Genomic DNA, 18,088 nt, shown 5'->3' with positions numbered 1-18,088 from the left:
GATAGATAGATAGATAAATTGATAGATAAGATAGATAGATAACAACAAAATAATAATAATAATAATAATAATAATAATAATAATAATAATAATAATAATAATAATATCAGGAGAGGGATCTTCCAGGGCGACTCACTGTCCCCACTACTCTTCGTAGTAGCCATGATTCCCATGACAAAAGTACTACAGAAGATGGATGCCGGGTACCAACTCAAGAAAAGAGGAAACAGAATCAACCATCTGATGTTCATGGACGACATCAAGCTGTATGGTAAGAGCATCAAGGAAATAGATACCCTAATCCAGACTGTAAGGATTGTATCTGGGGACATCAGGATGGAGTTTGGAATAGAAAAATGCGCCTTAGTCAACATACAAAAAGGCAAAGTAACGAGAACTGAAGGGATAAAGCTACCAGATGGGAGCAACATCAAACACATAGATGAGACAGGATACAAATACCTGGAATAATGGAAGGAGGGGATATAAAACACCAAGAGATGAAGGACACGATCAGGAAAGAATATATGCTGAGACTCAAGGCGATACTCAAGTCAAAACTCAACGCCGGAAATATGATAAAAGCCATAAACATATGGGCAGTGCCAGTAATCAGATACAGCGCAGGAATAGTGGAATGGACGAAGGCAGAACTCCGAGGCATGAGATCAGAAAAACCAGGAAACATATGACAATACACAAAGCACTACACCCAAGAGCAAATACGGACAGACTATACATAACACGAAAGGAAGGAGGGAGAGGACTACTAAGTATAGAGGACTGCGTCAACATCGAGAAACAGAGCAATGGGGCAATATCTGAAAACCAGTGAAGACGAGTGGCTAAAGAGTGCATGGGAAGAAGGACTAATAAAAGTAGACGAAGACCCACAAATATACAGAGACAGGAGAATGACAGACAGAACAGAGGACTGGCACAACAAACCAATGCACGGACAATACATGAGATAGACTAAAGAACTAGCCAGCGATGACACATGGCAATGGCTACAGAGGGGAGAGCTAAAGAAGGAAACTGAAGGAATGATAACAGCGGCACAAGATCAGGCCCTAAGAACCAGATATGTTCAAAGAACGATAGACGGAAATAACATCTCTCCCATATGTAGGAAGTGCAATACGAAAAATGAAACCATAAACCACATAGCAAGCGAATGCCCGGCACTTGCACAGAACCAGTACAAAAAGAGCATGATTTAGTGGCAAAAGCCCTCCACTGGAGCCTGTGCAAGAAACATCAGCTACCTTGCAGTAATAAGTGGTACGAGCACCAACCTGAGGGAGTGATAGAAAATGATCACGCCAAAGATCCTCTGGGACCTATGGTATCATAGAACGGATAGGGTGATACGTGCAAACAGACCAGACGTGACGTTGATTGACAAAGTCAAGAAGAAAGTATCACTCATTGATGTCGCAATACCATGGGACACCAGAGTTGAAGAGGAATAGGGGGAAAAAATGGATAAGTATAAAGATCTGAAAATAGAAATAAGAAGGATATGGGATATGCCAATGGAAATCGTACCCATAATCATAGGAGCACTAGGCACGAGCCCAAGATCCCTGAAAAGGAATCTAGAAAAACTAGAGGCTGAAGTAGCTCCAGGACTCATGCAGAAGAGTGTGATCCTAGAAACGGCACACATAGTAAGAAAAGTGATGGACTCCTAAGGAGGCAGGATGCAAACCCGGAACCCCACACTATAAATACCACCCAGTCGAATTGGAGGACTGTGATAGAGCAAAAAAAAAAAAAAAAATAATAATAAAGATTTCTTTCCGAAAACGCGATTCTCAATAAACTTCAGCGAGAACATAATATTCCCGAAAATTTTTTTCAAACTCTTGCACAGCTTTACAAACAGGAGACACTTCTGATATGAGCAACCTGAGTTCTTCACCATTTACCCTTGAATCACTGACAGTTTCACTGTCGAAAATGCATGAATTTTACTTAGATTTTGAGGCCATTAAGCTGGAGCCCTCTTAAGTGATTTTACTTTACTGCCTTGCTTCTACTTTTTTCCAGGATGACTCTGATTATTTATGACCGCCTTCCGTTTTAATGTCCTCGATAGCGCTGCATCCATGGAGGAGGATCCAGCCACAGATGGCACAGTCTCCTTAGTATCATGAGCGTTAGACACCTTTGATGGCGTCTTTATTGATGACATTTCAAGTTCAGGAGCACTACACAAAGCTGTCGCTGCGTGAGTAGAGGGGGTATTGTATAACTTTTAAAGATAGATTCCCCTCTACGGTATGGGACAGCTAACTATGATAGATGGCAGGTTCACCAGCGAGAAATATCTAGAAATATTGGAGAAGGTGATGTTTCCAACAGTACGTCCATATGCCCTCCCGTACCAAGAGCGCATTGTTTATATATTTGACAACTGTACTGTTCACCAAACCAATACTGTAAAATAGTGGTTTGAAGAACAGAGATATCGACGCTCTGCCTTGGCCGAGTGTGGCTTCTCAACCCAAAGGGCTACAGATTGTATAACTGATGATCATGGAGGCTAGACTAAGTACTGATTTGTATGGTCATTTTCATTTGGTATCGAATTATTTCCTTTTGTGCTCAGCCATATTGATACCATTTTCGCGAATATTTCTGTCTATATATATCTATATATAATTAAAAAAATCACGGTAGATGCACGTGACTTCATTAAATAAACGAATACCACAGGAAAATGACAGGCAGAAATCCAAGCACTTTCGTCTTTACTAAGACAAAGCGCTTGGATTTCTGCCTATCATTTTCCTATGGTATTCGCTTATATATAGTATATATATGTATATATATATAAAATATATATATATAATATATATATATATATATATATATATTATATATATATATATATATCTGTATATATATTAATAATATACATATAATATATATATATATATATATATATATATATATATATATATATATATATAAATGGATGTCTGTGTGCTTGACGTTGAGTCAAGAAAGAAACAATACAATTTATTATACTGCTTGAACTCTACAGGATATCTTCCAATAAAAGGATTAATTAAAATCAAGAAAGTGTTAAAAATAACGGATGTGGACCTGTCTTTCCCACAGAAATATGTAAAGGCCGTAAAGCAAAGCGGGTATTATTAACCCGGTATGAATCCACCTTTGTCAAAGTATAGGTTAAACCCATACCATATTAGGGATGACATAACGACATGCGTCAATAAAACAATGGTAGAAAAGAATACACTTATTCCAAAAAAGTTATGCAGAGAGAGAGAGAGAGAGAGAGAGAGAGAGAGAGAGAGAGAGAGAGATGAAAGTATTCAAGTCACGATAGAAAGGTATTTTTTTCTTTAACTATAAGAGTATATTGTCTCAAACTTCATGCACAGAAAAAATGACTTAATTGGCATTACTCTCATTTGGTAAACTTGCTTTGACTGTTTAGCGACTACTATTTGTTCTCCAGCCGCAGGGTTGCCAAGAGCTTCGTGTTTACTATACACCAGGGCATTAGCTGCGACTTTGCAGAGTTGCAGGATACCTCCTCAACCTTACCTCACCACGAAGCGTCGTGAAATACGTGACGGCAACTATGCTTATTGCTTTTACCTGGGCAGGCTACTTGTCTCGCATACCAATGACTTTTGATTCATTTGGTTTGCTTGGCAGCGCCCTTGCCTTTCACATGGAAGACCTGGGTTCGATCCTCATGTGAGTCAGAAATTCATTTCATGAAGCAGATAATAGCCTATCCAGCTAAAATCTTTAGGCACAGTGGTGCTTGAGTTCCAACTTCTCTTATGACTTAAGTGGTTCATTTGGCAGCGCCTTTGCCTTTTAATGTGGAAGACTTGGGTTCGATCCTGAGGTGAGTCAGAAATTTACACACACACACACACACACACACACACACACACATATATATATATATATATATATATATATATATATATATATATATATATATATATATATATATATCAAAGAAGATATATCAAGAAGGACGTAGTAGGGAAAGGCATCCTCATCCTTTAACAGTTTATTTCAGTGCCGACGTTTCGCGACTAATTCCAAGTTGCATTTTCAAGGCTATTTATATATACATATATATATATATATATATATATATATATATAAAATGAATATATATATATAATATATAATATAATATATATAGTAATATTATATATATATAGTTAATATATTCACAATAACATTGGAACATCACGCTACAAGAGCTATCCATACCATTTGTCAGCCTAAAATATTTATTTCCATCTCGCTTGGTTCTTTCATTTTGGTTCCTGCATTGGCGTACGAAACGCACATTTGTTTCCTCACTGAAACATAGTGGGCGAGGAATTCCCACTTCAGTATTAAATAGACCCTGTCATTATCGACGATGCTTTGCAATCAGTCATAAAAGCGACGAATGGTTAGACATAGCATTATCTCAAGAAGACTTAACTTGCAATAGGATTCGTGCCGTGAATATGAAGGTAATCCTTTTAAACGAGGTAAGGCCTAACATCAGGATGCTGTAAGTACTTCATGTTTCCTTTTATATTATTCCTCTTCATCTCTGATATTTAGAATTATATGAAAGGGGTGATTTGTTTACAATTTACGACTTTGTAAACTTAGGGTTTCATATTATTATTATTATTATTATTATTATTATTATTATTTATTATTATTATTATTATTATTATTATTATTATTATTATTATTATTAAACAGACAAAAATGTAATTTCTAAAATCTGGCAATTAATCATAAATATTATATTTGTGAGTAAATCGACAGACTAGCGTCAACAACCTTACAAGTTTCATTATTCTAACGATTTTTAGTGATCCCGTGTAACCTATCGTAAGTCGATAAAAAAAAATAACACTCTCTCTCTCTCTCTCTCTCTCTCTCTCTCTCTCTCTCTCTCTCTCTCTCTCTCTCTCTTCTGTCTTTCTCAAGAAACCACCACTGGAACGCCGAGATAAATACTTTTATCTTTTAATTAGGCATTCCGCTGTATTAGGAACCGCAGGCACGAAATTATTCTTTCGGGAATGTTCGTGTCCTCGCCAGAAATAAAGAGGAATATTAAAAAAACCTGCGCTGGATATCCATAACCCAAGGTAACTGGAGTGCACAAGCGAAAGATTTCGTCACGCTTCAGAGTAGAGGCCAGAGCTGACTTCTGATTTTGATTCCGCTATTTTCTGTTTGGCAACATATGATTTGCGTTCCGATAAAAGTGTAAAGGGGCTGTTGTCCAGCAACATTTGTTTTTTTTCCAGGAAGTTTTTCCCGCTTTCCCCTGCTAGCTAAAGGGATGCATGGGAAAAATACATTACGCGTGGTCCATTAACAGGAAAAATTTATGCTGGTGCAACTTTAATAGAAAGAGAAAGAAGAAATAATCAGTGGAACTTAGCTAACATGAATTTGCCACAGATAGGTTCTAATTTTATCTTTTGCTGCCTCTGTGTCGTCTGTGATCCATTTTTCTAAGGAGTAATAAGTGAGTGAAGTATAAAGGGTCATTCACTTCATCACATACCTAGATATGCATAAAGAAATACATGAGACGAATTTAGTATTGTTTTAGATATTGCAATTACTAGTCATGACTTTCCAAAATGACAATTACTTCTTCACATTGACTCAGTATTAACTCTGATTGGAATTGAGATGGAGAATTATTTTGATTTTTTTATGAAAAAAATTGTATTACCAATATAGGTACTGGATATCTTTGTCAATTGAGTTTTAACAAACTGATGTTTTCACCATAATGCTATCATTATCTATCTATCTATCTATCTATCTATCTATCTATCTATCTATCTATTTATCTATTGTTTCTATATATATTTTTATATATATATATATATATATATATATATATATATATTATATATATATATATATATATATAGTATATATACATATATATATACGTATGTGTATTATAATAATACAGGGAGAGGAAAGGGAAAGAGAAATGTATGTCTGGACACAAAATAATGGATAAATCAACCGTTAGCAGTGGGGAAGACTACATGGAAAATGAAGTTGATGAATGACTTGCACAGGTGAAATAGGACTATATTGACTGGGTAGGAATTAAAACGAAATTTGTAAGGACGAGGAAGGAAAAGACACAATCGCAAGCAGACCGATGACTGGAATATTACTGATAAAGAGGAAAAATCGACACATTCCACAGTGGGTCAATAATTCGAAAAATGGCCTTTGATTTATTTCCCTCGATGATCAGAAAGGAAGGTAGAATCTTATACATATGAGATCAGTGTGAAGACACGGGTAGCAAAAACGCTTTATTTTTCATGGAAGTACAAAAAATTACACATCGTTTGTGAGTCTTATGTGAAGATATATATATAAAGCAGTTAGTATTAAATATTTTCTGTATAAAAGCACTATCCACATACACACACATATACATATTCATATACACATACATACATTCATACATATACATAATTCTATATGTATCTATATGAATACATATAATATATATATATATATATATAATAATAATAAATATATACATATATATATTATATTATATATATATATATTTATATATATATTATATTTATCTATATTATATATATATAATAATATATTATATATACTATATATATAATAATATCCTATATGTATATATATTTAATTTATATATTTATTTATATAAATTGTATTTAATTAAAGCTTAATGCTTCTATACAGGAAATATGTAACACTAACGGTTGTATATATGTACACAGAGGGCTCAAAAGCAGAAGTTTGATTTTTCGCATATATATACATATATATGCATATATATATATATATATAATATATATATATATATATATATATATATGTGTGTGTGTGTGTGTGTGTGTGTGTGTGTGTGTATTAAATTGCGCCTATCTTAATAATACTTCCCAGACAACTTTCATTCTTTCTGGAACTCAAAATGTCAAAAGAGGTGGGCGAATGGTTTGTTCTAAAACGAAACCAAATATCCGAATGTTAGATGAGGGAAAAAATAGAAACCGGTAGAACTGAGGAACTCTAGGCAAAATAGATGATTAAAATATATGCTAATTCATGGATTTTCTTAATATCAGATTTAACAGTTACGTGCAAAACTCTTACAGACGGAATGTCATCAGAAGATAATATTGGAGGTTGCAGATACATATAATTTTATGATCTCAGGCATCATCAGTCAAAACATTAATGATTTACATCACTAATAATAGCAAAAGTCATAAGGATCTCATCAAAAACTGATAATCAACCAATGGCCACGTAGCCTATAACCAACTTTAAATCTACATTTCTGCATTCCTGATATGTAACAAAAATACTAGGCACACGAAATTCGGTAATGTAGCGTCATTATTTTTTTTAACTCTCTTCACAGGTGCAATGCTGACAGATACCGCCTAGTTCTGATGGTACAGAGTTGGCGCAAGAAGACAGCTGCATTGTACGGGTGATTTTTTTTATGGTAATAAAAGCGTTATCTAAATTTGTTATGAGTGACGGTTTTGGTGTGTAATACTTGTAGCAGGAGTCGCAGTTTCGATGTTTTGAGAAATGTTACCCATGTTCATTCGTGAACATATCCATTTCCTATATTAAGAAGTACGTAAATATATCCAAAGGAGAACCCACTGTTATGACGTCTAGCTGACAGTACAACTGACCTACTGGGACCAAAGATGCGGATAAATACATTAAAGTTTACCCCTTCAGGAACCAAGGAGGCCTTGGCAATAAAGGCGATGTGAATTTCATAAAGTTTCGTCAGGAAAACCCTTTCACAAATCACATGAACAAGTTCTCTTAACCAGTAGTTGATGAGTAGTGTTTCTTAATCCGATTATGCAATATCAGCTTGGGAGTCTCACAGGCCAAGAACCCAGGGATGAAAAGTCTCTTATTTACCTTGTCGTAGAGTTCGTAGTCGAGCGAAGCTGCCAGCGTGATGAGTCCCGTTTTCTGGTCGATGGTAAAGAGGCCATCTCGGTTTCCACCTGTGATGCTGTATCTGATGGAGGCCCCTGGAAGAGGTAAACATCGAGGTCTGGATTATCTAAAGGCCTAATAAGTTATATATCTAATTCATAATCAATCCAGTTGGGAATATAATTTTGGTATGCACTTGCTAGCGAAATGTTATTTTTTAACACTGCATATTCATCACAAACGTTTTGTTCACAGGTCTTCTAATGGAACTTTTAATGGCTTGAACTTCCTACAATTAAATTATAATTAGAAAAAAAAGACATTCTTGACCCTCCAACCGCCGAATTTCACTCAGCAGTGACACAAAAACATATTTCTTCTAATGAAATCGTCACTGAACTCACTTTGTTTGCACTTTTTTCCTTTCTTGTTAATTTTTCATTTACAATTGGTACTTTTCGGTAATGAGGTCGATGTTCCCGTCTGTGCGTTTCTCTCTCTCTTAATTTCACAAATAACCGAAAGAAACTGATCGTATCTAGATTATAAGTATTGGTATTTCATCTTCCCTCATCTAATGATCATGACGCAATTTCCTTAATGCACTGCAGAGCAGTCTTAAGAGGTATTCCAAGAATTTTAGCGTCTTTAAGGCTGCAAGAGACCTTCATCTGAGACCAAATGGGCCGCAGAAAATGTAAATTCATGCTTCACTTTTCGCTTCTGACTTTTAACCTTTTGCTAAGTTTATCAAAGAGTTTTCCCTAAACGCTTAGGATGCAATAGAAGTTTATATGTGTTATCATAGTTTAAATTAAATACAATAATGCAAAAGAAGTAATTCATTCCTTGAAAAATGAGAATTCAAGAAAGCGCCTTTGTTTGATCATAATTGTATTCAAAATAATCCTAATCTCCCATATTCCTACAGAAGGAAATTCAGCGATGTAGTTTCATTTCACTTTTCCATGGAATGATCTTAAGACTGCACAGTTCATATTTATGACCATGTTTATGAGCTGTCTTCTTATTAATTAATCAGTCGAGACTTTTTTTTATAAATGATAAAAATCGCGGTTACTGAAATCAAATAATGAATACGTTGCAGAAACGATTGTATGTAATTATGGCAAAGGATTATGAAGTAATACAACTAACAAAATTGCAGTATACATTTTCAAACGCAAAATAACCCACGTGGGATGCATTAGTTGAAGTAACAGATCTAAGTGGCACGAACTCGCTTTGGAATCTTTGAAATGGAAATATATCGTCGAAAGGACTTTATCTTTCCGTAAAGAATGTTGTTGGCTGCCCCATACTTTTGACGTCAGTTTTATCAACTTAAGTCTGTTAATATATCCTTCAGTCAGCTAACATGTGAACTAATCAGTCTACGTCCACATGAAAGAGATCGTCAGTAACGGTAATTCTCATGCTTTTGCAAGGATAAATAATCTTGACAATCATTTTCTGAAAGTTATAAATATTTCCATACCACTCGATCAGCGCATAACCGTTGTTGTGAACTTGCTCCATGATGATTTTTTCAAGGTTTTGTCTATAAAAATTAAGTGAGTTACGGGCACGGTTGATCAGTGCAAAATCATCAAAATCAATAAAATGACATATGGGCATAATTCACCAGACTAAAAAGAATCATCATTGTAAGGTCTACTTTTCTATGCTCACTCCTCATTCCGAAGTTTCTAAGAGCAACTGTGATTTATAACTGTTAACGATTTTGGATATATGTTTAACTAAGACAGAACATGAGTACGTGTGTATGTTGAGAGTTTTTACCATCCTTTACCATTATATATGGAAATTTGTTTCTGGATAACATAAAGTTATCCTCAAGTTATCCACGGGAATCCTAATCTACTTTTAACATATATTACCACCAACTACTTTTGAAGAAAAGATACCGATTGAGTTCTGTGGAATAAAAAAAAAACGAAAAAATAAACAAAAACGTGGCATTTCAATAAAGACGGGAAATGGAGAGAAGAAATGATGAGCCAGTAATTTTCATTATTACGAATAGTTCTCGGTTGTATACACGAGAAATTGAAGGAATTGCACTATTTACACTTTGTATAAAGGTCGCCATAACCGCAACGATTATCGCACATGATATCGGTATCGCTAGTAAATCGGTGTGTCTGTGTGTGTGGGGTCATCACTCTGCCAAAAGTGGGCGGAGTCTCGTGAGAGAGCGATCTCGGCAGCAACCTGACATTGCTAGGCTTATTAAGTCAGTAGGCTTAAGTATTATAGCTGAATGACAATGGTAGCTGTGGAAATTATATATATACTTATATATATATATGTAAAAATTTGCATTTTTTTTTATTTTAAGATTTAAGTTGGTTGAAAGCTAATGTTTTTCCATTTGTTAAAGCTAATGTCTTTTTTTTTTTTTTTTTTTGTTCCAATAATGGTTCAGTTCCGATGTCCATTTTTTTTCGTCTCCCAATTCGCCATCTTTCTTTTCGTAGCCGCTGCCTTAGTTCACGGCTGAGACCTCGCACAGGGTGGAGGTGAGGGTGGTGTCTTTGTATTTTGTTTTTTTTTTTTTTTTTTTTTTTTTTTTTTTTTTTTTGTTGTTTTTTATTTATGTTATCTTAAAAATATAGTGTTTTGAATCCATTTCTAATATTGTACGTTGTTAATTTGTTATAGCCAGTCATTGAAACAATATATGGCTTTTGTTTTGCTTTCAGCTTCTGGAGTAGAGGTCCTCTCCAACCTTTACCCACGAAGGATTTAATTTGAAGTTCTGATTTGAAAGTTAATTTTTCATGTCTATTAATGTTCATTTTCAAAACGCTTAAAGAGTGTCATCCGATGAATTATGATTTTATGTATAAATAAATATTGTTGTGGCTTTTTATACAGTTTATGATTGCACCTCGACTTAGGACCATCCCATATGTCATGAATAGCATGGCTTATTTTCTAATCCTTTGAAAATATTACATATATATATATATATATATATATATATATATATATATATATATATATATATATATATATATATATATGTGTGTGTGTGTGTGTGTGTGTGTGTGTGTGCGCACGCGCTTAAAAACACACAGTAGATGCACGTGACATCATTATATACTAAGCGAATACCACAGGAAAATGATATGCAAAAAGTCGATTCCAGGCGCTTTCGCCTTTATTCAGACATTGTCGAGTCTGAATAATGGCAAAAGCGCCTGAAATCGACTTTGTGCCTATATTTTCCTATGGCATTCGCTTTTATATATATATATATATATATATATATATATATATATATAAATATATATTATAATTATATATAGTATATATATATATATGTGTGTGTGTGTATGTGTGTGTATGTATATAATTAAAAGATAACTTGCATAAAAGTAAATCGATCTCCTGATTCTTACTTTATTTCTTTAAGCAGTGCATCTTGTGACAGCTCATTTATTTTCGTTATCCACTGTTTAACCCATTTCCTCCTTTTCCTCTTCGGTTTACCCTCTAAGTCAGCGAAATGCGCTGCAGCAGCAGTTCCCAACGTTAATATATAGTACAGCTGCTCGCGAGAAGCTGCCGTATCTGCTCGGGTGACTTAGTCACAATTTGCTTGCGATCTAATCTTGGCCGAAATCGCGACCAACGATCGTTGCGTGTATGGCGGCCTTTTTTTTCTTTCTTTTTATAACTGATTTATAAGTGGCAAAACCCCGCCTTTAGAGATGCATTTACTTTGATTTTGATCTGAATTGTAAAAGAAAACTTTATATTGCTCAATATGATTTCATGTTCCATTGTGCCACAGAGAAAAGGTGTTATCCATCTCGAGGATAATAACAGCAAGCGTCTAAATTAATCATTCCTACAAGACGACTAATAAGATTCATTTGAATTTGATGCGCAATAATGAAGGAACTAACGTACAAACAATTGGGAATAGAGAGAGAGAGAGAGAGAGAGAGAGAGAGAGATAAGATATTTCATTAACGCTTATAGTCTGGGTAGCTGGGTATCATCTTGGCGAGGCCCTTCTTTCTTTACATGCTTTTATTTAACTTGACTTCTGCGTCCCTCTTTGGGCCAAATCTTGTAGCTCAAGTTTCGACCTTTTCCCTTCATAAGATGGACTTGAAATTGTTCAAGGTTACATTGCAACCTTACATGATCAGTAGGTCAGCAGCGACCTCGAGTGACCCTACACTACAGTGACCTCTCCCTGTATCTCAAGATTTGTATGAAACTCTTCGGATTTGTCCCAGCTTCTTTGAGTCGGTAGAACCTATTTTCTTTATATACCCCTCCCCCTTCCCTCTTCCATTCCCCCTCCTTCCCCTTAACCGCTTCTGGAACACACGATCAAGTGTTAATTTTGCTGTGTCCTTCCCTCATCCATTACCCTCCCCCACCCCTATTACTTCACTCCCCTCCCCCTCCCCTTCCTTACTTCTCCTCCCCTACTCCTTCCTCCTCCACCCCTACCCTCCTCTTTCCAGACCCTTCCCATTTTCCCTCCACTTCCCCGTACTCAACCATCACCTCCTCCCTCTTCCCTTATTTTTCTTCCCCTCCATTCACCTTCCATCGGTCCTCCCTCTCCCTATACCCTCCCCTCCCCCCCTCTTCCCTCTTCTATCATCACCCTTCCCCTTCCTCTTCCTCTTTCCTTCCCCTTCTCCCTCTCTCCGTCCACTCCCATTTACCCCTCCCCTCAATTTCCTACGCCCCCTACTCCTTCCTTCTTCCCTCCCTTCCCCCTTCCCTCACCCTCCTCCAAAAACTGTTATCAGTTTCCTTAAATCAGTAACAATTTCTGTAAAAACTAGAAAGCATACAATAGAAAAATCTAAATACGAAAAAACTAAAGAAGTTTCTATTAAAATGCACTAAAAACCAAACAAAAATGTATTCTTTATTGCTTGTAGCAATTTTGGGGCCCACGCTTTTATTTTTGTAGACATGATCAATGGTCAGAAAATAATTTTTTTCTTTTTTTTGCATTTTAATAAAAACGTGTTTTTTTTTTATTCTATTGCTACTGTGATTACCTTGACCGAGCAGTGACTATAAAAGTTTCTCTTTTTTTTATTTTTTATTCTCTCTCTCTCTCTCTCTCTCTCTCTCTCTCTCTCTCTCTCTCTCTCTCTCTCTCTGTTGCCACATACAACAGTCCAACAGCAATAAGGTACTAAGATACAGACGACCATAATGGATTTTATAAAAATACGAGCCGACATTCATTCATTCTTCATGCGCATCGAGGCAGAATGCTGGGTCAAATTGTTAGTGAGACAACCAAACTGCGTCTGGGAAAGATAACCTGAGAGAGAGAGAGAGAGAGAGAGAGAGAGAGAGAGAGAGAGAGAGAGAGAGACGTACCTTCCTCATGATGGGCCACAACCGTGATGACATCTGAAGAGGTAGGCGCATCCTCCCTGAGAAGAGCGCAGTAGCGGTGCTGTGTGAATTCAAGCAGTGACCTCCCACTGCCAGACAGAAGTCGTGTTGCTGTAAGTAAAAGAAAAGAAAAATATTGAATTTCCGAGAGATCTAAAACACATTTCATCGTCATTCTTTAAATTTATTTATGATAAATGAAAGTCAGTGCCGGGCACTTGCTCGGTCATGTATCGTTAACAGCTGGCTCCTGGAAAATTATAGGTTGGATGTAAGGAGGTATACTACACAATTCTCCAAACCAGTCACTGGATGAACTCTTAGGAATTCCATGCCTGTTGACTCCCTTACGGCGATGCCTGAAACCTTACCGGGTCAATCATCACTCATGCCTAATGATAGTATCATGTATGACTCAAACGAAACCCATCTGCCCATCTATGTGGTTAAGTCAACCTGCCAAAACTTCATCAAGTATGGTAAGATTATGAGGTTGCACACTACCTGCTCAATGTGTCAATTACATTTTATAATTGTTAAAGTTCCTGTAAAACTTTTTAAACACTTTACAAAAGCTTCCGATCCCTTCTTTGAGCTTTGGGCTGAAGATGAACAGAGGGGTTAAAAAGCTTTTTAAGTTTCTTATAAACTTTTACACGAACTTTTAACAATTATATTATTGTGGACCTTTTAGAGCATTTTATGAACTCTCGTGATAGAGAATTTTTCCCAGCTTAAATCGTATCAACGTATTACTGGGTGACCAGTATGGATTGATTGATTGATTGTGAGTTATCTGGCGTTACACTACCAGGGCCACCGATGCCGAATACCAAATGTGATCTTTTCAATAGTAAAGTGGTTATTTCTAACAGGCCGTGTAGAGATATAGGTATTTACCTTGAAGACGGTGCTGCTGTCTCCAAGGACATTTAGTCTCTCGTCCGTACAAGAATAATCATGTGTAGAGTACCATGAATGGAAATTAACAATTGAATAGTCTCCCAAGATTCTATTTATATGTAAATTTTGACCATACAGTTTCAGTAACTATCCAAAAGACATCACCTGCTTCATTAATATCTTTGACCAATACACAAATGGCATAGCACCTTCTCTTAAATATTTTATAAGTTATATAAATATTCTCGTCATAGTTACGAGAGAGAGAGAGAGAGAGAGAGAGAGAGAGAGAGAGAGAGAGAGAGAGAGAGAGAGTTAGTAGGATCTTTACTTACTCGAATTCAATTAAACGAATTACAAAATCGCGGATGGAAAGTATTCACAAAAAATTTGCCGGAGCAGGAAGTCCCAAAATGGAAAATTGCAGTTGCAACTATGATGTAGCCACACTTTATCAAATCATTTAACACACACACACACAATATATATATATATATATATATATATATATATATATATATATATATATATATATATATATATATATATATAGTATATATATATGTATATATATATATATATATATGTATATATATATATATAATATATATTTATTTATATATATATATATACATATATATATATATATATATATATATATATATATATATATATATATATATATATCTACTATATATATATATGATATATATATATCGAGCTACAATGTCCTTTAATATCTAATTCGCTCTACCTCGGAATTAATATATTTTCATATATGCTTAACCGAAGGGAATTTTTTCTCGATATAGATTTTGTTCCTGGACCAGGGCGCGAACCTATGGATCCTTTCAAACCCAGGAACGTCAGGCAAATCTATTATCGAGAAAAAATTCCCCTTCGACAAGCATATATGAAAATATATTAATTCCGAGGTAGAGCGAATTAGATATTAAAGGACATTGTAGCTCGATATATGTATATGAATCACGGAAATGTGATATGACTTATACTATATATATATATATACTATATATATATATATATATATCTATATATATATATATATATATATATATCAGAGACAAATAGTGGAAATATTACAAAATGAAGAGTAGATATTGAAGTGTTTTTTGCCTTATTTTATACACCCCTGTATGGGCACCATTAGTTACACACAAAAACGATACTCAATTTTTTGCCATGTTTGCAGTAGCATAGCCTCATCAATTTTGGCAATGACATCAGTGATCTTTTTGTTGAGATCAATGATGTCCCGTATCTTTGTTTGATGAACGATATCTTTAAAATAACCCCACAAAAAGAGGTCCAGGAGAGTGATATCAGATGAACGAGGTCGCCAGGGAATTGGGCCATCCCCTCCAATCCGCCGGTCGGGAAAAGTTTAATTTAGGAACCCAAGAAATTGCAGTCCCCTCAATGTGGTGGTGCACTGTAAACATCTGCAGTAATTGATGTTTCGCTGAAATTCCCTAGTCACATGGGGATGTTCTAATCCCCAAATTTTCACAATATGTGTGTTCAATTTCCCTGAAACATGAAAGGTTTCCTCATCAATAAAACGAACTCAATTGACGAACGTTTCATCCTCAGAAATTTTATTCCAGCATGTTAACTGGAAACTCTGTTGTCTTGGTTTATCATTTGGCTCGAGTGTCTGTGTGAGTTGCACATTGTAAGCGTACAATCCCAAGTTTTTGTGTAGGACATTGTGCATTGTTGAACGTGGTAACTGTAAGTGTCTGGCAGCAGTACGGATGGACTTTGTAGGAGAACGATCAAAGGCTTGTCTTACACGATCGATGTTTTCCTCAGATGTTCTTGGTCGTCCACTCCTCCCTTTATCCAATACTGTCCCTGTCTCCATAAATTTCTTGTGCCATGCACGAATTGACGGACGTGACGGTGGATCTCTTCCATATTTAGTTCTGCAGTTTCGCCAAGTCTGCGTATCCGATTTTGTTTCAATAAACCATGATTCACATTGTGTCTTTTTCTTGCGGAGAACCCAATTTTTAGGAGTTCATCTAACAGTACCTCTTTCATCACCAAGTTACCTGAAATCCACTATTGCAATGTGATTAAAATCTTTGATAATTGCTGAGTACATAAAACAAATCCGATTATGACATCTTATCAATGGCTTTTGTAATATATATCGCACATGTTAAGTTATTCAGCTAGGAAAATTGACATCTCAATAGTATCTGTATACTTTTATAAAGATCCACACACTCACATACATACACACACACACACACACAGCACCAGACATATATATATATATATATATATATATATATATATATATATATAGATATATATATATATATATATATAATATAAAACTAGAGATGTAGTGACATACTGACAAATCCTGACTGACAAGAAACAGTTCATGTTGCAGACAAAGTTATGAATGTCCAAACAGAAAAGAGTGGCAACTTCATTTCTGCTCTGAATGCATCAGAAAGAAGAGAAACCCAGACCGGGAATACTTCAAAGTAAACTTCATTTGGAAAGATGAGATTCCAAGTAATGACGGAAAGAAGGAATTGAATGATTGTTTTTGTGTTCTTTATCCTTTCTGGGTACCAAAGTTTCTTTTACTTCTATTTTTGAATGACATGTCTAAGATAAAAGCATTTTTACTATAAGTTATTCCATCTGGATTTTTAAAATTGAAAAATGATAAATCGGACATCGCACATATGAAGTTATTCAGCTAGGAAAATTGACATCTCAATAGTATCTGTATACTTTTTTTTTATAAAGATCCACACACACACATACACACACACACACATACACACACACACGACACACACACATATATATATTATATTATATAATATATATATATATATATATAATTATATTGACGAACTTAATCGCTAAAACATGCGATATCTCATGTAGTCGTAAAGCTGGAGGAAGGAATGAAAGGAGTTGACCGAGCGCTTTCGTGTATTTTTCACACCTCTTCAGGTGAAGAGGTGTGAAAAAAAAAATACACGAAAGCGCTCGGTCAACTCCTTTCATTCCTTCCTCCAGCTTTACGATATATATATATGTGTGTGTGTGTGTGTGTGTGTGTGTGTGTGTGTGTGTGTGCGTGGCTCTTTATAAAATATATACCGATTCGGTGAAAAAATATCTATTATACTGAGATGTCAATTATCCTAGCTGAATAACTTCATATGTGCGATATCCGATTTATCATTTTTCAATTTAAAAAAATCCAGATGGAATAACTTATAGTAAAAATGCTTTTATCTTAGACATGACATTCAAAAATAGAAGTAAAAGAAACTTTGGTACCCAGAAAGGATAAAGAACACAAAAACAATCATTCAATTCCTTCTTTCCGTCATTACTTGGAATCTCATCTTTCCAAATGAAGTTTACTTTGAAGTATTCCCGGTCTGGGTTTCTCTTCTTTCTGATGCATTCAGAGCAGAAATGAAGTTGCCACTCTTTTCTGTTTGGACATTCATAACTTTGTCTGCAACATGAACTGTTTCTTGTCAGTCAGGATTTGTCAGTATGTCACTACATCTCTAGTTTTTCTGACTTACTACTTTCCAAGATGAGGGATATATACCTCATGCTACCACTATGATTCTTAATGTGATTCGCTTGAAATACAGACAAACGTCGACACACTTATGCACACCAAAATAATCATCCACCCAATTACTAAAGGTTCTTTGCAGCGTCCTTTCGGTCCTTA

General features: G+C 35.3%; 1 protein-coding gene across 1 annotated transcript in view; it reads right to left on the bottom strand.

The window, feature by feature from the left end:
• The window catches only part of LOC135221917 (putative neural-cadherin 2), a 267,766-nt gene that overhangs the window by 81,564 nt on the left and 168,114 nt on the right, over nt 1–18,088 (bottom strand). Inside the window, 2 exon segments of the mRNA XM_064259941.1 lie at nt 7,999–8,114; nt 13,414–13,542. Coding sequence (XP_064116011.1) covers nt 7,999–8,114; nt 13,414–13,542 — 245 coding nt within the window.

This window comes from Macrobrachium nipponense, chromosome 3, assembly GCF_015104395.2.
Source record: "Macrobrachium nipponense isolate FS-2020 chromosome 3, ASM1510439v2, whole genome shotgun sequence".
NCBI classification, from domain to species: domain Eukaryota; kingdom Metazoa; phylum Arthropoda; class Malacostraca; order Decapoda; family Palaemonidae; genus Macrobrachium; species Macrobrachium nipponense.
This window is presented reverse-complemented; position numbering and strand designations above follow the sequence as displayed.